This window comes from Protopterus annectens, chromosome 1.part1 (assembly GCF_019279795.1).
Source record: "Protopterus annectens isolate FY-2018-M chromosome 1.part1, PAN1.0, whole genome shotgun sequence".
NCBI classification, from domain to species: domain Eukaryota; kingdom Metazoa; phylum Chordata; order Ceratodontiformes; family Protopteridae; genus Protopterus; species Protopterus annectens.
In genome coordinates, this window is record NC_056726.1 from 467,511,897 (window position 1) to 467,530,466 (window position 18,570).

The window sequence follows — 18,570 nt, forward strand, 5'->3', positions numbered from 1 at the left end:
CTTGGGTTTAACATGTCATCCAAAGGATAATAAAAAGGGTGTTTTTTATTCAACATTTTTTTCCTTCTTTGGCCCGATTCCCCATTTCCAATCAATTCTTCTCCTTCTGCTTCAGGTAAGAAGAGAGTGTGCCAGTTGCAATGCTATCAAAGGTCATGACCAAGGAGTTTGGTGCCTTTTTTTTTTTTTAACAGCCTCAAGTCCCTGCTGTGGCTCTGACTTCTGCATTACACTTGGTTTAGCAAGACACACACAGGCTTTCACACATCTCCAGCTTCTCCGTGCCAACTCCTCCAACATCCAAGCCAGTCATTGGTTACAGTTACTACAAAAAGGAAAATATGTGCATACACCAAAGAACTGGCAGTTAGTGCAGAAGACTAAAGCTTTCAACTGTTACCGAGTTGCTTCCTGTACCAATAGTACTGTGGGACTTGGAGCAAGCCAGTGAACCAGACAGTGATCCTGGATCACACCAGAAAAGGATCAAGTTCCCCAGTAGGCTAACACAATCAAGAAACAGGTAAAATTTAAAAGCATTATCTATTGAATTCTGTTAGTATAGACATGGCTAGTTCAGTAAAATCACCTGCTCCTACATTTAAGGGAAAATATTTGTTGTGAAAATAATTACTTCCACATAAAATGTGAACATGTTAAGCTGCTCATTAAATGGTGCTGTACATCAGCTAAATAAACAGAGAAAATACTTTACTTCGCACCTCCTGCATGGGAGTAAATTCTTCAAATGACTGGGAAATACCTTTTTCTTTAAAAAGGTTTCTTCATACATTACAAAAGTCAGATAATGAGACGACTTTAAACATACAGTAGTCCTGCCATGGAATGTTAAATGAATAGTGAAATTATTTCACTTATTACCTTCTGTATATGAATACAAATTTGGCATGACTGTCTGAAAAATGTTGTTCCGTCACAGATTACAAAGGTCTATTCCCATGGCACTTGTAACTGGCAAGAAGAGACTTACTACAGTAACACAGGCAGGTTTCTACTGTACTGCTGGGGGAAAAAATTCAACTGTTGCCCCTATGCATGAAAGTGTCTAGAAGCCAAAGACCAGCCAGAGGATGTATTAACAATCAATGACTAAAAAGTCAAATTCGTGACATTAAAAAAAAAAACAAATGAACAAAAAAAAAACGAATGAGGACTTCTAGTATAATACAACTTAATTTTATATCACACAGGCAATCCATGCCAGATGCCCGATGGTACACAGTAAACGGAAAACTCACAAAAAGCGTTTAACAGGAGGAACTAAACCCTACCCATGCAGACAGTTCAAGAGAATCATACTACTTACAACTAATGCAGTGGTAACTTGGGGAATGCAACACCAGACCATTCGTTCTATGTCTTCTTTCAATGGGCAAAGTATTAACAGCTGGAGTAAAGTGACAGCTGACTGCACAGTCTAAAATAAAAGTAAAAATAAAAAATTAAGTACAGTTCTGGACAACAAATAATTTTAAGTGGCAATTCCACAAAACAACACAAGTCACTCCTGTTGTAGCACTTCAATAATAAAATGAAATTAGTATTAAAATCTAAATAAGATAAACCAGACAAAACAGACAACTATCATCAATACATGGACAATATTTTATATTAAAAAAACATTGTAAGCACTGTCAGCTGATTATGATACTACTCTGCAATCTGAAAAGATTAATACAAGGGCACATCTATATTATGAAGACACCAATGTGGCATGACAATGGTGTGGCTTAGAAATGTCAAGGGCTGCATACTATCTTATTACTGCATTTCTTTATTACTTTTTGGCCTCATATACATAAACATGCTTTTAAATCCTCCAAAAGACAATATTCTTATTTAACAAGATCAGGTTTTGGATTATTTTTCCATACAGTCTGGCCGGCATATGAAGTTTAGCAGCTTAAGGCAATGCATCTCAGTTGCCTAAATCCTATTCTGTAGAAACCAAGACAGCTACCAAACAACACAACTTCAAAAAAGAAAACTCTCAACAAATATGATGATCAGAGTAGTGCTCCAAAGTCACTCCTGAAAGAGAGAGATACCTGGGCACAACAAAACTTAAACTAAACTAGTGAGGTACATATATAAAATATTCTAAAAGGTTATAAACTGGCACTCATAATGCATTCACAGATCAGTTAATGTACACAAATAATCAAGGGAAATGTCCTCCATTTCATGCTTTCATAAAGTCCCTTAAAACTCATTACATCTGAGTAATGCCTCCAGGTGCACCTGCTGTTAACTCCTACCGACACCTCTTGGCATCAAATATTGCTAGTTCATATTTGCATCAATAATTCCAAAATCATGTTAAGTACAAGGTTGCAAAAAGATTTCATCTTAAAGTTTACACAGTAGCAAACTCAACTGCATTAATATTTGAACTATGTCTGGTGCAAGTAAATACATATCAAATATTGTTTTTATGATATTAACTTATATAAATATAACTTTCATATTTTTTAAATATCTCAACAACCAGGTAATAGAAACAGAACTCCTTAGCCTCATATGAAAGCTCTCAGCTAGATGAATAAAAATGCTGCTGACAGTATGTATGTAACTTAAATGGTTGCAGAGATATTGCAAGTGGTTTACACAATATTACAAATGTAATAGTTAGTGTTTACTGTGACTTAAAAAATTTGGTTTAAGACCTACAACCTAAAGAATAGTACCCTTATAAAAACAGTTTGTGCTGAAGAGTTTGCCATGGTTCCAGAAATATGAACATTTCTTTGAAATATGAAGACAATTTGATTCTGTCAAAAAACTTAGGCTCCATCCATTGGAAGTCACAGTGCAAACTTCCTGAGCTCCATTGGAGTGAATGAGTTAAAACAATTTATTTGTAATCTGGCATATACTTCTATGCAAGTAACACTTTCTGGGAGGTATTTACCAGCACTCTTTAAAACCTTACCCTAACATCCATTTCAAATAATACTTAACTGTGCCGACTGATCTTCAGCGCATTTGGCATTTGTAACAGAGATGAATATTCAGTGACAAAGCACAAGATGCATTCCTATGTAAAAAAAAAGGGCCGAAGCTTCCTTACACAGAGAAGATCTAGCAGATTCTGCCTCAGCCTCCACTAGAAACACGGGCTACATTTCAATCTTTATTAATAAGCACATTCACTTTTACCAAAGTTTCAATGCTGCTGAAGCAAGCTTACAAGACAACAGCACTTTTCATATGACTTGCATATCCCTTCTACACAGAACATTCAAAATTAGCACACACGTTCCCCAAAACAACATCAGGGAACTCAAAACACATACTACAAAAACAACTTTCATAGAAAACACAGATTTGTTACCTTAGCCAACCCCCTAATTTATCACTACTTTTTACAAAGTTAAAACAACTACCCAATATAATAATGACCTCCTACTTGATCTGAAGGATAATTTACCTTTTTATAATGATTTCTGCCCTCCACTTGCCATCAAATGGCAATATCAGGTCATCATATACCCATTCAGATCTCAATCTACAGATCTACACTGAGATCATGCTTAAAAAACTTTAGTGCATTTTTTACATTAGAAAGGTGCTTAAAGTTAAACTCTTCTTGAATTCAGAGCAAAGTTGTGCTCCATGTACTACTTATTCATTTTAATATTTATCAATTTCAATATTTTTTTCAATCTTAATGCCTTCATGGGGGTCAGACATCCCAGCGTGATCTTGTTTTCTTAGAAAGCTTTCTGCTCATAATGAATTGTGAATGCACAGGGGACGAGTTTACTTTGACGAGTTTACTTTCTGCAGTCAGATCTTAGTTTTCATTCACTTAGAAACGAAGTAAGAAATGCTGTTAAGTTTGAGTGGCTGTGCCTGATTTACAAGGACTCTTAATATTTGTTTCCTGCATGTGTATTAATCATTCTGTAAAACATATTTGTAAAAATGTAAAAAATAACCAAAGATAACACAGCTCATCTACAAGGTGAAATTTTCTAAGTTTCAGGTCCAGTATTCTTCCCGCCATCCTTTACAGAGTCAGCCAGGGTCATATTTCCTGGCATGCAAAGGTCAGTTTATTACTGAAGTTGTTCTCCGTGGTTAATCAGGTTTCTTAATCTTCAGACTGCATAAGACTGAAAAAGTTTAAGGCCCCAGAAGATGGAAAAGGATTCAGCTATGACAGCAAACAGTGAAAAAGCTGTGAGTTTTTAGAGTGAACTGCTTTACAACTCCAATGGGAGTAGAATAACAAAGAACTACAGGTAACTTGCTAGCAGTGTTTTCGTTTCCAACTTCATCATGGTGTGCACTGAAAAAGTTGGCTAAGATAGAAATACATGTATAAATCTATGCACTTAAATCACAGTAGGCACGTATACAAACAGAAAGAAACTTTTAGTTGCAGCTTACTGGTGTAGCCATGGGCACATCAGTAGTTAATACATATGCTAATTTAGTATTACATCAATGGGAAACAACATATGTTTGTAGTCATTTTAATGAATAGTAATGTGCGTTTATATCAAAGTTTTGTAGATGACTGTTTCTTGATTTGGAAAGGGTCTTCCATTGAATTACTTGATTATATTGATTTAAATACTGCAACTACTTTTTTGAAATTCAAAATGGAGTTTTCAGATAGCTGTGACATTTTTAGATTTGAAGGTTGAACTGACAGAAGGACTGTTACATACTAGCATTTATAAAAAAGAGGTACATACTGGTAGATATATACATAGGAACAGTATGCATGCTCCACATGTTTTTTAAAGGAATAGTAACAGCACAATTTAGTAGGGCTAGTAGGCTCAACACTGATGATTCACTTTTTCTTACACAGCTTGATGAAATGATGAGTGAATTTTCAAGCAGTGGTTATGACTCTAACTTATTGTTAGATCTGAAAGCTAATACCATAAAAGATAGACAGACAATACTTACACCAATTTTATCACTATTGGATGAACCTGCTCCAGAGTTAAACGCAACTAAGATTAGGTATGTTACTACATATAATACCAGGACACAGTCAGTTAAACATATCATAGAAAAGAATTGGGTTGTTATGATGGCATCGGCAGAGATAAGGAAAGTCTTGGATCATATACCTTATTTTTCGTATAGAAATATGAGAACTTTGTAAAGTAAACTGTGTTATAAGGATTTTAGAGGTAGTTGTAATTTTCATACTACATCCAGACGCGGTACTTTTAAGTTGTATGATTTGTACATGTTGTATAGATATCCTAGGTAATACTAGTGATACTTTACTTATCCGATCACTGGGAAAGTTTATAAATTTAATTTAACAGTTACCTGTGTTAGTGTGAATGTGATTTATTTAGCCACTTGCACTTTATGTCCTTCCTTTTACGTGGGGAAAACCATGAGAAAATTAAAAGAACGTATCATCTAACATAAATCTGAAATTAGAAGGAACAACGAAAAAAAATGCTTTATATAAACACATAGATACTCATGGCACCAACCACAGGTTTAGATTTAGGGTGATAAGACTTGCTATATGTATCTATCAGGGGTGCAGACAGCAATAATCTCTTAGAGATTAAAGAATATGAATGGATTTTAAGGTTAGCGGCTGACCGCTTTCCTGGTTTGAACACTGCTGTCACCTTGAAACCGGTTCTAGTCAAGTTAAAATGGACTAAGTTATGCGGTTAGGTTTATGTTGTATCTTAACTAAAAGTTTCTTTATGTTTGTATACATGTCTACTGTGATTTAAGTGTATAGATTTATACATGCATACTGATTTTGTAGTTTTCATGTATTAAGATAGAAATGCCACAGAAGACAAACTGCCAAGCCATAATTCTTAACATGTAGAAGTATGAGGATTGTTCTGTAGGGAAGAAAATACACTCTGGGAAAAGAAAATATGGTGGGTTTAGGGCACAAGTGCCTTTTAAGGCTAAGTCGCTATTTTCTTTCTCTGATGTACTGCCTTAATAAATAAATGTATGCTGTGGGTCTCTATTTACCTCCATCCTATATCCAAGAGTCAATCAACTGTTTCAAGTACATAAGTGTCTGCAACATCAATCTATTGTCAATGCCACATCATCCACATGCTTAATTCCTGTGATACAATCCAAATGTTCAAATCTGTATCTTGGAGAAAAATTATCTCCCCCAGTCTACCCTGATAAAGATGTAAAGCCTTAAAAGAATCACTTGGTAAACAGCATTAAATACATAAGCACAAACCAATTATGACTCACCCTGTCTTGTCCTTCCCAAATGTTAGTGACTTCCAAATCTTGTATTATTAACTGATTCATTAGAAGATAAAACTGTTCAACACTGCACAACTGCAGCAGCTGGATAAGCAGTTTGTTCAAGGAAGCTTCAATCTCCTGCAAGATGTTGGATGTCACCCAGGGAGCTAAAACAGTACAAGACAATAACGTAAACTATTTTAGCAGCTTTCCAGAATCAAAACTCAGCAAATGCTTAAAAAAACATTAATGTCAGTCCTTAACACCAACCTGTAAATTTCTTCATTTTCTCCCTACTGTAATCATGTATTTTACCTTTAAAAAGTACTTCACTATTGACAAAATGTATTACAATGCAAGAAAGCATTTTAAGAGCCATGCAAGACTACAGGACGTAATGGCAGGCTTCTCACCAGGCGCCATGTAAACCAGTAACAGCAGCAACTATTAACAGCAAAATGGTGCATACAACCCTTCATTCCTAATATCATCATTTCTTTCCTATCAAAAGTGAGAAAAATATTGAAAAGGTGACAGCATTATTGAAGGAGCAATGTCCAAAGTAGTGTACAAAGGTGGCCAAAAGTATTGCATCTCCATTTACAGTATTTATGGCAATAACAGTGTGTAGTCATTTACGAAGCCTTAAAATCATGCACAGTTTAAACAATCATATATATTGCACAATAAGAAGTTGCAGAATCCACAAAAATGTTTGTTACATCATACACAAGACATAATGTGAATTAATGAATATCAAAATATAAATCAACTGGACACATACCTTATAAATATTAGGGTTCACCCCAGACCTCTCAGAGAACATCAGTCCTCTACTTCATGTGCTCAACTGGCCCAGTAGCTCTCCTAAAGGGCAACAGCCCCATGGCCCATTCACTCTACACAAGGATAAAGAATGAGTGATGACAGGAGTGCCATCATCCACCAAGCAAAATCAGATGTTTTTCTCTCAAACCCAAAGTATTCCCACTTCATAAACCAACACCAGCCCTGAGGACTGATGTACAAGGAATCTGTAATGGACATACTTCCCACTCGCAGCCCTGCCTCCTTGACAAACATGTGCATACTGTGATCTCCAGTACTGTTTTCACAGATAAGAAAAATGAAAATGAGCCACTTGTATGTAAAAAAAGAAACAATCCTGCACACAAGTCCAACAATGTAAGAAAGGAAAAGCAAAATCTCACTCACACACACACACACACACACACACACACACACACACACACACACACACACACGTCTTCATGTAGCATGGTTTAATTATGTTCATTCACCCTGCAGATAATCGGTACAATGTGACTTTGGCACTCTGCTAATGTCACGAGAGTGTAGTCAGTTTAGTGAGTACAGTGCATTTATGCAAATATGTAATATTTTTGTGAAGTGGGGTGGGGTCTCAAGAAATGAATGCAGTTCCTCTAGCAATCTTTTTTTTAGCTAGTGAGACCTCCCCTTGAAAATTCCAGTGTCTCAGTAGATGTCTTGGGTTCTTTTTCACATCTGTCACAAGACAAGCAGTAGGTAGATAGCACACACTGAACTGGCTAATGAGTGTGCATGTGTGTTTGCGGTATGGAGGTACTATCATGGCAAGGCTAGCAACCTGGCAGTGTAAATCATGGTTCTAGAGGATGGTCTCCGTTGAAGTGACACTGTGACCCCATGTGCAAAAATGAGAAAAGGGGCTGTGGGTGGATGTACTTGTCATGGTATACAGCTTCCAAATTCCCCTTTCATGTTTGCTGCCATTGCTGCTTTTTTTATTTAATAATGTGTAGTACTGCCTATGTTTTTTCAGATTCACTGCTTGGGAATTTTCTTAAACTGTCATAAGACAGAGCACTGCTTCATTCAAATATAGTCTTTAACGACAGTAAGTATTACAGTCTGTTAGAGCCTCTGTTTGCATTATGATTAAGCATGGCATTTTTTTAAGGTTTTTGTGATCCCTGTACATCAGCCATCTGTCTGTCTTCTCCTGTAAATTTGGATGATCTGCTCCATTTACTTTTGTCTGCTGTTGCTCAGCTTAGCATTACCATAGTTAAGTAATAGTGAAAAATGTTGATGTGGCTAATGTAGGCTTTTTCCAACAGATGGTACAGTTTGATCATGAGGCAAAGCCCAAGTGACTAAATAAAGGCAGCCATGGGTAGATCTGTTGTGTCCACCACACCCATATGTTATATGTTGCTCTTATACAATGATATTTCTTAAAAAAATGTTTTACAAAACTATTTGTTCATTCTCTTGCTGCTGACTTCAGCAGTTTGATTTGTGTGTTTTTTAATGTAATATTCACTACTCTTGCATCTAAATGTTTGTTAGGACCTTTGTTCACTTCTGATTTACTAGTTCTTTTTAATATATGTGTATGCAATACACATATATAAATAATAATAATGTTTCAAAGTAGCATCTGAGTGTTTCTCCTCGGGCCTCCACTGAAATCGGCTTTGTTCCATGTCGACTTTCCTGGTAAACAAATGTTAAATAAATAAAATTAAATAAAGAAGACGACGGAGAAGAACACAATGCACACTCGTAGTATGAAACGAGAATTTTAAGAGACTCCTCTTTTACACAACTGATTATGCAGAGCCACAGTGGGGATTTTGGATTTTAAAGAGTAAGTTATAATGAATGCCCCCCCCTCCCCAAAACACACAGACACACTTTAAATGTAATTGATACTTTAAAGTTGAGAAAATTACAGCACCTACTTTGTCTACTTTACTGCTTTTTATTTTCAGCCTAGTCTTCCAAAACATAATTGATTGGCTCATCTTAATTGCATGCAAATGAACAGGCGGTGTTTATAATATGTCTATTTACTGGCTGCATTGTGAAGGTTTTGCAGTCTCAAACCTTAAAACAGAAGAGCTTACTCTCTGAATATTGTATGCAACAAAACCACGTGGAGCAGATTTTTAATAAAATGGCTATAGCTAATAGTCACATCTATGCTCATTTGTTCTTTTTTTCTATGTGAAATACTAACAAGTTCTGTAAACTGTATTTCTACAACATAAAAATCTATAACTTGCATTTTGTTTATTACCTTACTTAGTCATCCTCAGAAAGTTATGATAGTAATTTGGTTGACACATTACTGATTTTAAAACAAAATTCAAATCAGAGTGCAACAGAGAAGCTAAAATGTCTTCAGCTGACAGTGTTCCAAGTGTCGGATACATCATAAATGGAAAGTAATGAGCTAGTTGGAGCAAACTGCATCAAAAGGCATATGGTGCGTCGCAAGCAGCCATCCCTGTTGGGGTTGTAAGCTGATAAGTACGTTTGAATCTAACATTCACTATTAGAATACTAAATGCTTATAAGAAATGTTAATAGTACAAAGTAGAAAAGAATGAACTCCAATAGGCAGGCATCTGATGTTCGGAACATTTTTTCGGATTGTTTACGAAATGTTTAAATGTTTTTTTGAAGAGCTAGAAGAATCTTTTAAAACAAAAAGATTGCTTTGCCAAATAAACCAATTACCAGAGCTGTTTGAAGGGGGAACAGAAAAACTTTACTGTGAAATTATTTATAAAGCAAGTCCAATGCATTCTTCTACTGCTATACTGCAATTCTGAAATTAACGAAGAACAACTCTGACTGGACACTGTACACATTGCTGGTAGTTCAGTTAAGGGTTGAGTAGTTGTAGCAGTAGGTAGAGGAAAAATACGCCTTCCACACAAACTACATGAGAAGGGATAGAAAATCTGCACACATTAACATTAGCTGACACTAGGGACATACATAGTATTTATATAAGGTAGCTTCAGCTTTTTGGAAAAGTTCCTGGAACCCCACAACATCCCATCTTTAAATATAATGACTCCAAGTTTACGCAACCTTGCAGATAAGAGACCTCACAAACACTACTATTTATTCTACAAATAAAATGGAAAATATTAAACTTAATAAACTAACCCCACTACAAAATTACCTGGTAAGGTGAATTCCAGTTATTCCTATTTAGAGAGTGGGGATGTCAGGTCACAGCCCCATAACTGGAAATTATAGGGGTGAACAACCACCTTGTAATTTTTTTTTTTGCAATGTTTCAAAGTTGCACTGGGCAACTAAATGAGCATTACTTATTGCATATCATTGAAAACACTCCTGATGAATCTTTAAGGACCCTTTCCCATATAAATCTTAAAAGTTATCCATTTAAAATTATGGGAAATATCCTAAATTTGCATAAAGGAATGAAGTTATGGTCTTCTAAAGTCTGCACTACACATCCACTGCAGAATGCACTGTGAAGCAGTACAGCAATCATTCTTATTGGACAAAATGTTAGGAAAGATTCCTGAAGTTCTACACCATGCCAGTTATAGGTCTTAAACTCAGCACTTGGCCAGTCTTCTCTATAGAAAGCTTAACCAGTCCTCTCTATACACAGCTTCAAAGTGCATGGCCACTTTGACAAAAGGATTCACTCCTCAGTTACTTTGTGCCTGCATATTCTTAGCAATTTTTACTCCCAGGCTGAACAACTTTTAAAATCAGTATATTTAGTGACTGGAGTGAGTGAAGGCCAAGACCCCTGCATGGCAGTCCCTTTGTAAAAATTCCTTAAAAAGAAAAAACAGCTTAACGTGTTATAGTGTGGACCTGAATGACTTGGCATTTTGACTAGTAACTCCAGTAAGAACACACAAACTGACTGGGAAAGGAAAAGGGGAAATGTATTTGCTTATATGAAGTTTTTATTCAGTAACTCAGATAAACATCACATTCATTCAGTGCAACTCTCAGTAGCCTTAGAATTGCTCAGGAAGAGATAATGAAAAACATGTCAATCTGTTCATCTTATTCCTATATCCTCAAATGTATACCGACATCAAGGCTGTACAGCCTTGAAGTAAGAGCTCAACACCTGCAAGTCCAAAGTGTGAAGAATGAATCCTTTGTTCCGAAGAAAAAGGGAACGAAGTCTCTGTCAGTCTCCAGCAAAGGAACTTTCATCCTCTCAAGGTCAGAAAACTGCATTAACAAGGTATTATGAAGACAGAAAGCAAGCAAAAGTGGACTGAAACCTTAGTATAGAAAGACAAGACACAAAGCCCACCTTTGTTTATAGCAATACATTTTACGAACTTACACGCAGCACTCCCGTGAACTGCTTAAAGCAACTATATGACAGACTAAATTAAATGTAGTATTCCCTTAGGATAAGCATTTTGGACAAATATAGCAAGAAGCTACTATTTCTGTGCGATAAAAAATTATTCTTCTAGAGCTGTGAAAAATAATTTGAATGCCTAAAGATGTTTTGGAGTAGAGAATTAGTAGGTGGATTTCAACTATCATTAACAATAACATGCACGCTTGTGTTTCTTGGAAGGCAGTATTTTTTTCTTCATGAACAGCTGTTATCAGCTGATGTCTCTTATCTTCTGTTTTTTGGTCCTAATCGGTTAGTAAGAAACATAATCAGTCTCTCAAGAGTAACAGAAAAACATTTCAATGTTTTTTCTACTTCAGTTGCGTCTGATGAGGAGTAATAAAGTGCCAGCTTGAACTACACAAATATTGCAGTGCATATGCAAGTTTATTCCTGAGAAAAGAAGGTGCAGACAAATATGTAGATTGTTAAAAAGTTTGTCAGTTCAAGCACTTAAAACAGTATTTAAAGTTGGGAAGGGGACAGGGTGGAGGGAAGACAGAGATAGTGTTCCAGGAAAACATTATGGCACACTAAATGCAATCCCATGTGTATTATCCTCTAGTAGCCTCCTTGACAAATATAACTTTTTCTCACACCTGCAGCCTCAGGTTGAAAAGCTCTCTCACTGATGTATCATCACTTGGTTTCAGGGAATTAACTTTTTATAAAAGAGAGAGACGTGTTTCTTCCTTTTCTGTGCAAAACAAACAGTACAAGCACAGGCATCAAGTATTTTCTTACAGTACAAACAATAAAACTTTGCTGTCTATCTTGCATATCACTCTCTCTCTGTCAGAATAATGTTTTCAAAAATTAGGCTGTGATATTTCTGTTTTAAGTGAAAGTAAAAGTAAGAAGTAAAACTAATTAAATGCAAAAAGCACTAAAAGGGTTATAACTACATTCCATATAAAATAGAAATAATCCTTCACGTGGCCAATCTCTCTGCCCTCCAGAGAGGGCCTTTAAAGTATCACTTTGCTCCAAAAAGGGACATACATGGCAGCCTGGAGCAGTACCTCAAAGGCAGGCAGCCAGAGCCGTGCTTTCCAGACAATGCAGACACTAGTGTCTGGAGTCCTGAGCAATGTTATCACAGTATCAAAAGGGCCACAGACCACAAGAAACCTTACTAGAGATGCAGTGTTAAGAGTTCTCTCAACATCTTTCCACTACTCAAGAGAGAAACAACTGGCCAAATACTTTGTGGCTTGCTCAACATCAGATATCTGGAAATTAAACATGCATAACAAGTGAAGTACAGTTGTGTACACTTACCACAAATGTAGATGTTAGAGTGTATTCACTGTTGCAGTCATCACACTTGGGTTATCCTGCCTGCAGGTAGCCCTCAAGTCAGCCCGAATACCAGAGTTTTAGTATTTCTGTGTCAGATGCTGTCGCTTCTTCCATGCAGTCAGGTCGGCAGGGGTATAAAACAGGCAGCAGATGCCATAACATCAGTTTTTCTTGCCCCAAATGTCAGGAGCCCCCTAACAGGGAACTAGTATATGGTGGGGAACACCACCAGTAAAAAGTAAATACCAGTGCCATTAGGAATAGTCATAGAGAGGAGAGGTAGCTAGAGAAAAACATGGGGCTGGAGGGAGGGAAACCAGGACTGCAACAGTGAATACACTCTTAACATCTACATTTATGGTAAGTGTACACAACTGTACTATGTTCTTCGTGTTTCACTGTTGCAGTCATCACACTTTGGTTGATTCGCAAAGCTGAGGAAGGGTGGAGGCAGTCAAGAAGTGTTAGGGCTGGCTAGTAGGCCTTGCCAGACTGCTGTAGCAAATCCAGCCCTGGATTTGGAAAAGATAGGCAAGTGGTAGTGCTTGGTGAAGGTGTGTACAGAACTCCAGGTTGCAGCTTCCAGAATGTTCCTGGTAGGGACTCCCCTGAGAAATGCTGTAGAGGTAGAAGTAGCCCTAGTGGAATGTGTTCTGACCCCCTGAGGGATTGGTTTTCCATGGTGCTTGTAGCAGAAATGGATGCAGTGTGCTCTCCATTTGGAAATGGTTCGTTTTGAAATGGCCTTACCCTCTGCCCCTGAAGCAAAGCTGACTAGCAGATGGTCAGATTTTCTGAAAGGCTTAAACCTATCAAGGTAGAACTTGAGATGTCTGTGCACATCCAAAGTGCAGGATCCTTTCCCCTTTATTCTGAGGTTTAGGGAAGAAGGTTGGTAAGTGGATGGATCAGTTTAGAGCCACACTGGACACCACCTTAGGCATAAAGGACAGGTTAGTCCTGAAGGAAACCCTGTCCACATGGAAAATAATGAAGGGTTCCACAGCCATTAACGCCTGTAACTCAGAAACTCTTCTAGCTGAAGTTATGGCTAAAAGTAAGGCCGTTTTCCAAGAGAGGAATTTTAACTCTGCTGAAGCAGCAGGTTCAAAAGTGGTAAGCGTAAGCTTTTCCAGTACAAAGTTAAGGTCCCAGGCAGGGGTGGGTGCCCTCCTTGGGGAGCCTTAAGTTGTTAGCCCCTCGCAGGAACTCTTTGAGAGGTTGGGAAAATAGAGGTGGCTCAATATTATAATGAGCCAAGATGGCAGAGGCATGAATCTTAATGGAGGAGAAGGACAGGCCTCTGTGGAGTAGCTCTGCTAGGTAATCAAGGCTTAGAGGTAAGGAGGGCAGTGGTGTGTCCTTTCCTTTAGGCAAAGTCCAAGAACAATATCTTTTCCACTTTTCAGCATAGGATTTCCTAGTACTAGGCCTTCTGGCTTCAAGAATGACATCCAGCACCTGTTTGCCGAGGGTTGCTGGTGGGGTATTCTAGGGATAAGTCAGGCTGCAAGGTTTAGGGTTTGCAGTTGTGGATGCAAAATCTGTCCCTCCTGCTGAGACAGCAAGGTAGGAGTCTGGTGTCGGTGCCAGGGTGGCACTGTTGTCAGGCTGCACAGGAGTGGGTACCAGTGCTGGCGTGGCCAGTCCAGGGCAATCAGAATTGCCCTTGGCCTGTCTAGTTTTATCTTGAGTAGTACTCTGAGAGAAAGGACACAAGGGGAAAGGCATAGATTGAGAGGTTTTCCCATTGACGGGGTAGGGCATCCACCTTCCAGGCCCTGCTGTGAGGGTTCCTGGTGCAGTATTTGCTTAACTGGTGGTTCTCTGGGGAAGCAGAGAGATCCACCTCTGGTGATCCCCACCTCTGGATCAGAAGGTTGAAGGTTTTGGGCTCCCATCTCCACTCGTGTGGGTTTACGAGATTTCCACTTCAGTAGTCTGCAGTAAATTTTGCCTGGCAGGAATTGAGCTTGTAGAAGGACTTGGTTGTTCAAGGCTGTGTTCCTTATGGCCATGGCTAACCTGCAGAGTGAGTAAGAATGGGTTCCCCCTGCTTTTTTATATACCACATAACTGTGGTATTGTCTGTTTTTATCAGCAGTTGTCCTGGAAGGATTAGGTATTTAAAAGCTGTCGGAGCATTCTGTACAGCTAGCATCTCTTTTTGATTGATGTGCAGGAGAATCTGGCTTGGGATCCAGTGGCCCTGAATGCATTTGCCTGTCAAGTGAGCCCCCGTGCACAGTCTGATGAGTCTGTTGTCAGAGTTTGGGTGGCGTGGGGTAGACTCAAGTGCAGTCCCTTGTTGTGGTTGCATGCTTATGCCTACCAGAGGAACTCTGCCCTTAGACAAGGTATGATAGAAATGACTGTTTCCAGGTCCTGAGAATGCTGGCACCAAAGACTTAAGTACCACTGAAGTTTCCTCATATGCAGTCTTGCATAAGGAATTAGTACAATACATGAGGCCATGAACCCTAGAGCTTGCAGTATTTTCCTTGCAGATAGCTGGGTTCTGGTGGCCATTTGTTTGAAGCAGTATTTCAGATGGACCGTTTTTTTCTGAAGTGAGAAATGCCATCTGGGAAGTTGTGTCCAAGCTTGCTCCCAGGAATACAATCTTTTGACTGGGTACCAGTTGAGATTTCTTTTCCTTGATGGTGTACCCCAATGAAGTGAGAAGGCTTTTTACAAATTCTAGGTGCTGAATCAGCAATTCCTGATTGTCTGGATGAATCAGGCAGTCATCCAAGTATGGTTAAATTTGGATGTTTCTCTGCCTGCAGTATGCAATGGCTGCAGCCAGGCATTTTGCGAATATTCTAAGCGCAGTAGGTAAGCCAAAGGGAAGTGCAGAAAACTGAAAGTGCATAGAGCCTGCCCTGAAGGGTAGATATTTCCTGCATGACTCCCTTATGGGGATGTGCAGATAAGCTTTTTTAAGTCTAGAGTGACTAACCAGGCATCCTTGTCTAGCATAGGGAGAAGCTGATGCAGGGTAAGCATCTTGAATTTTGGTACCACCAGGAAGGTGTTGAGAATTGAAAGAACCAGGATTGGGCGCCAAGAGCCCTCTTTTCTAGGCACCAGGAAAAGTCTTGAGTAGAAACCCTGACCCCTTTATTTTACTGGAACAGGTTGAATGGCTCAGATATTGAGCAGGGAAAGTACTTGCTTTTGAGCCTCTGCCTATTGGTTTGGAGGAAGGTCTGGAAACCCTCTTGGGGTTGGCAGTGAATGGAAGTAGAATTTGTAACCCTGGGATACAATGTTGAGGACCCATCGGTCCTGAGTGATGGACATCCAGTTAGTCTTCCTCCTAGGGCACAAGCAGTTGGGCAGGGCTGGGAAGTAGAATTGAAAAGTCATTGTGAACTTTTTCCATAGGGGGGCTGCTTACCACTCCCTGTTTTTGGGGCGGGAGCACTCCATTGCTTAGATCTTGGCATACCCTGAGACTGTAGTCTGGATGGCCCGTTTCCCCTGGGTTTTGTCTGGGAAGGCCTGGAAGGGGCTGGAAAGGACCAATGTTTTGAAGGGCAATGCCTACTAAATCTAGGTGGTTGCACTTGTAAGAATTCAACAGTTTGTCTAGATTTAGCTTTTTCTTCCATCTTTTTAAGAACTTCTTCTGCTTTGGTGCCAAACAGTCCTTATTTAAAGAAGTGTCTAGTAATTTGGAGTTGACATGATCTGGCAAGGTTTGTTCCTTCAGCCAAGCATGTCTTCTCAGTACAGAACCAGTGACTGCAGCCCTGCAAGATGCTTCTAAGGCATAAAAGCCACACTGCAAAGTATGCTTACAAACTTGGTTTGCAGAATGCATTAGCTGTAGTAAATCTTTATTTTGTGCACAATCTGGAAATACGATTTTTTGTTTAATTAGTTCCATAATATGTTCCTGGTACTTCAGCATGTGAAACTGGCAATCTAATGTCCTGATAGCAAGAGTTGCAGAGGTATATACCTTTTTACCCCATCTGTCTAAAGCTCTGGAATCCCTGTCCGAAGGGGTAGGGCTTTTGGCTGTAGTAGCCTTAATACCTTTAGGTCCCTGGGAAATGATCTCTGGATCAGCAGTACGATTCTTGAAAAGAAACTTGTGGGAATCAGGTACTCTGTAGTACCTGTCAGGGTTCCTAGGGGCTGGGGGTAATGTGTCTGGAGTAAGACTGGATTCCATAAAAACATCTACAACATCCAGACAGGGGGTATAGCTACAGGCCTGTGCTGAGGCAACTCTAAAAATTCTCCGAGTCTCTTTTTGGACTGAGGGTATTCTTGGCATTCCCAGTGGAAATGCTCTCTTAAAAGTATGCAAAGTTTCACCAAAAGAAAAATCCTCTGGAGGGGAGGCAGAGGGAATGGATTCCTCTGCATCTGAATCCTCATAAGCTGATAAGGGCATATCCTGATAATCAGAAGGGTCAGAGTCATCGGACTCCTGGTTTCTGAATGAGAAGGAACTTCCAATTCTTTGTCTCTTAGCAGGGGAAGGCTGGCTTCCCCTAATTAGCATAAGGTCTTCAGCCATTTTAAGCATTTGTTTTAGTGGCATGGGAGCTTGAGCATGTGCTTTGGTCATCTGTATTCTAGGAGTACTGAATACTGTGGGCCTTAGAAACTTGGTAGTTTTAGCTAAAAACGAAGTCGTCGGTTTAATTCAAACAGTGGTAGGATGGAAAACACCCTCAAAAGCCGGTGCCTGCACAGCAGCTCCGCACCCATCCAAGGTTGAGACATCCGACATAAATCGAAGAAGCATCTCGTGGCATACCAGACTCTGAATGGGTCTCAGCAGAGGCCTGCGAATCCACAGAAGCAGGCATCAGGGGCTGCAAAGGCGCCTCACTGAGTACCAGCCTATGAGGTCTGTCTTTATCTTTACGTTTTTCCAGAAGATCGGTAGTCGGATGGCTTATCAAAGCCATTTCGGAATACGGAGAATGAGGGTAAAAGAATTTAGTGCCAAAAATAGCCCAACGATGAATGGCATGGGCATTAAAAAGGCACAAAACCTACAGCGAGGGACATCGTGGTCTGGGCCTAAACAGGTGACACAGTATGAATGAAAATCTCTGTGATGTATTTACTTTCTACAGGCAAGACAATTAACATTTTCTGACATCGGTTAGAACAGGCTCGTCCAACATTGCTAGTGTATTCCACAACATGGGTGGACATTGGCAAACACTAGTGATGTTCCCTAGCCCATTTCTGATGCTAGTCACAGGGTGTGTTTGCGCTTCGACACACATTGTAACCGGAGTTTGCCATGACATATGTCATGGTTAGTATACTGTGCCTCCGTCTACCTCTGACATAACAGTGATACCCAGGGTTAGCCTACCATCTCCCATACACTCATCAGGATTCCTCTTGTGGGGTGTCGATATGTGACTCTCTGGCTGACCTGTACCAGGAGTTTACTGAAGAGTGGGGGTGCCTTCTGTGTTATGGATCATTCTGTACAGCTTGTCCTATGTATGTCAGTGCTGGGGTTCAGGTCTCTCATGTGCATAGCTCACTGCCATTCAAATTGTACAAGGTGCAACATGTTCATTCATTCCAAGTTGGACATGGCTTCATACATCAGGCACAGCTTTTCTGTAGCTGGGAAGTATGGCGGTGTGTGGGGCTGCAGTTTGTTTACTCAGGCAACACATGGCATTTGTTCATGCTCTTTGCTACCCCTGGTGGGGTACTGTTGTGGACTTCACAGCTGATGGAGGTGTCTGCTGCGGTATATCCCACAGGGGCTATTGTAGTCAGTTGTGACGCTGATGGAGGATGACTGCAGAGCCACAGTG

At 39.4% G+C, this 18,570-nt stretch overlaps 1 protein-coding gene across 1 annotated transcript in view; it reads right to left on the reverse strand.

Moving 5' to 3' along the window:
• Window positions 1-6,529, reverse strand: part of URB2 (URB2 ribosome biogenesis homolog) — a 217,685-nt gene extending 211,156 nt beyond the window's left edge. Inside the window, exons 1-3 of the mRNA XM_044087101.1 lie at window positions 6,514-6,529; window positions 6,247-6,410; window positions 1,328-1,438 (exon numbers count right to left, since the gene is read on the reverse strand). Coding sequence (XP_043943036.1) covers window positions 1,328-1,438; window positions 6,247-6,410; window positions 6,514-6,529 — 291 coding nt within the window. The remainder of the gene's footprint in view (window positions 1-1,327; window positions 1,439-6,246; window positions 6,411-6,513) is intronic.
• Between the last annotated feature and the right edge of the window lie 12,041 nt (window positions 6,530-18,570).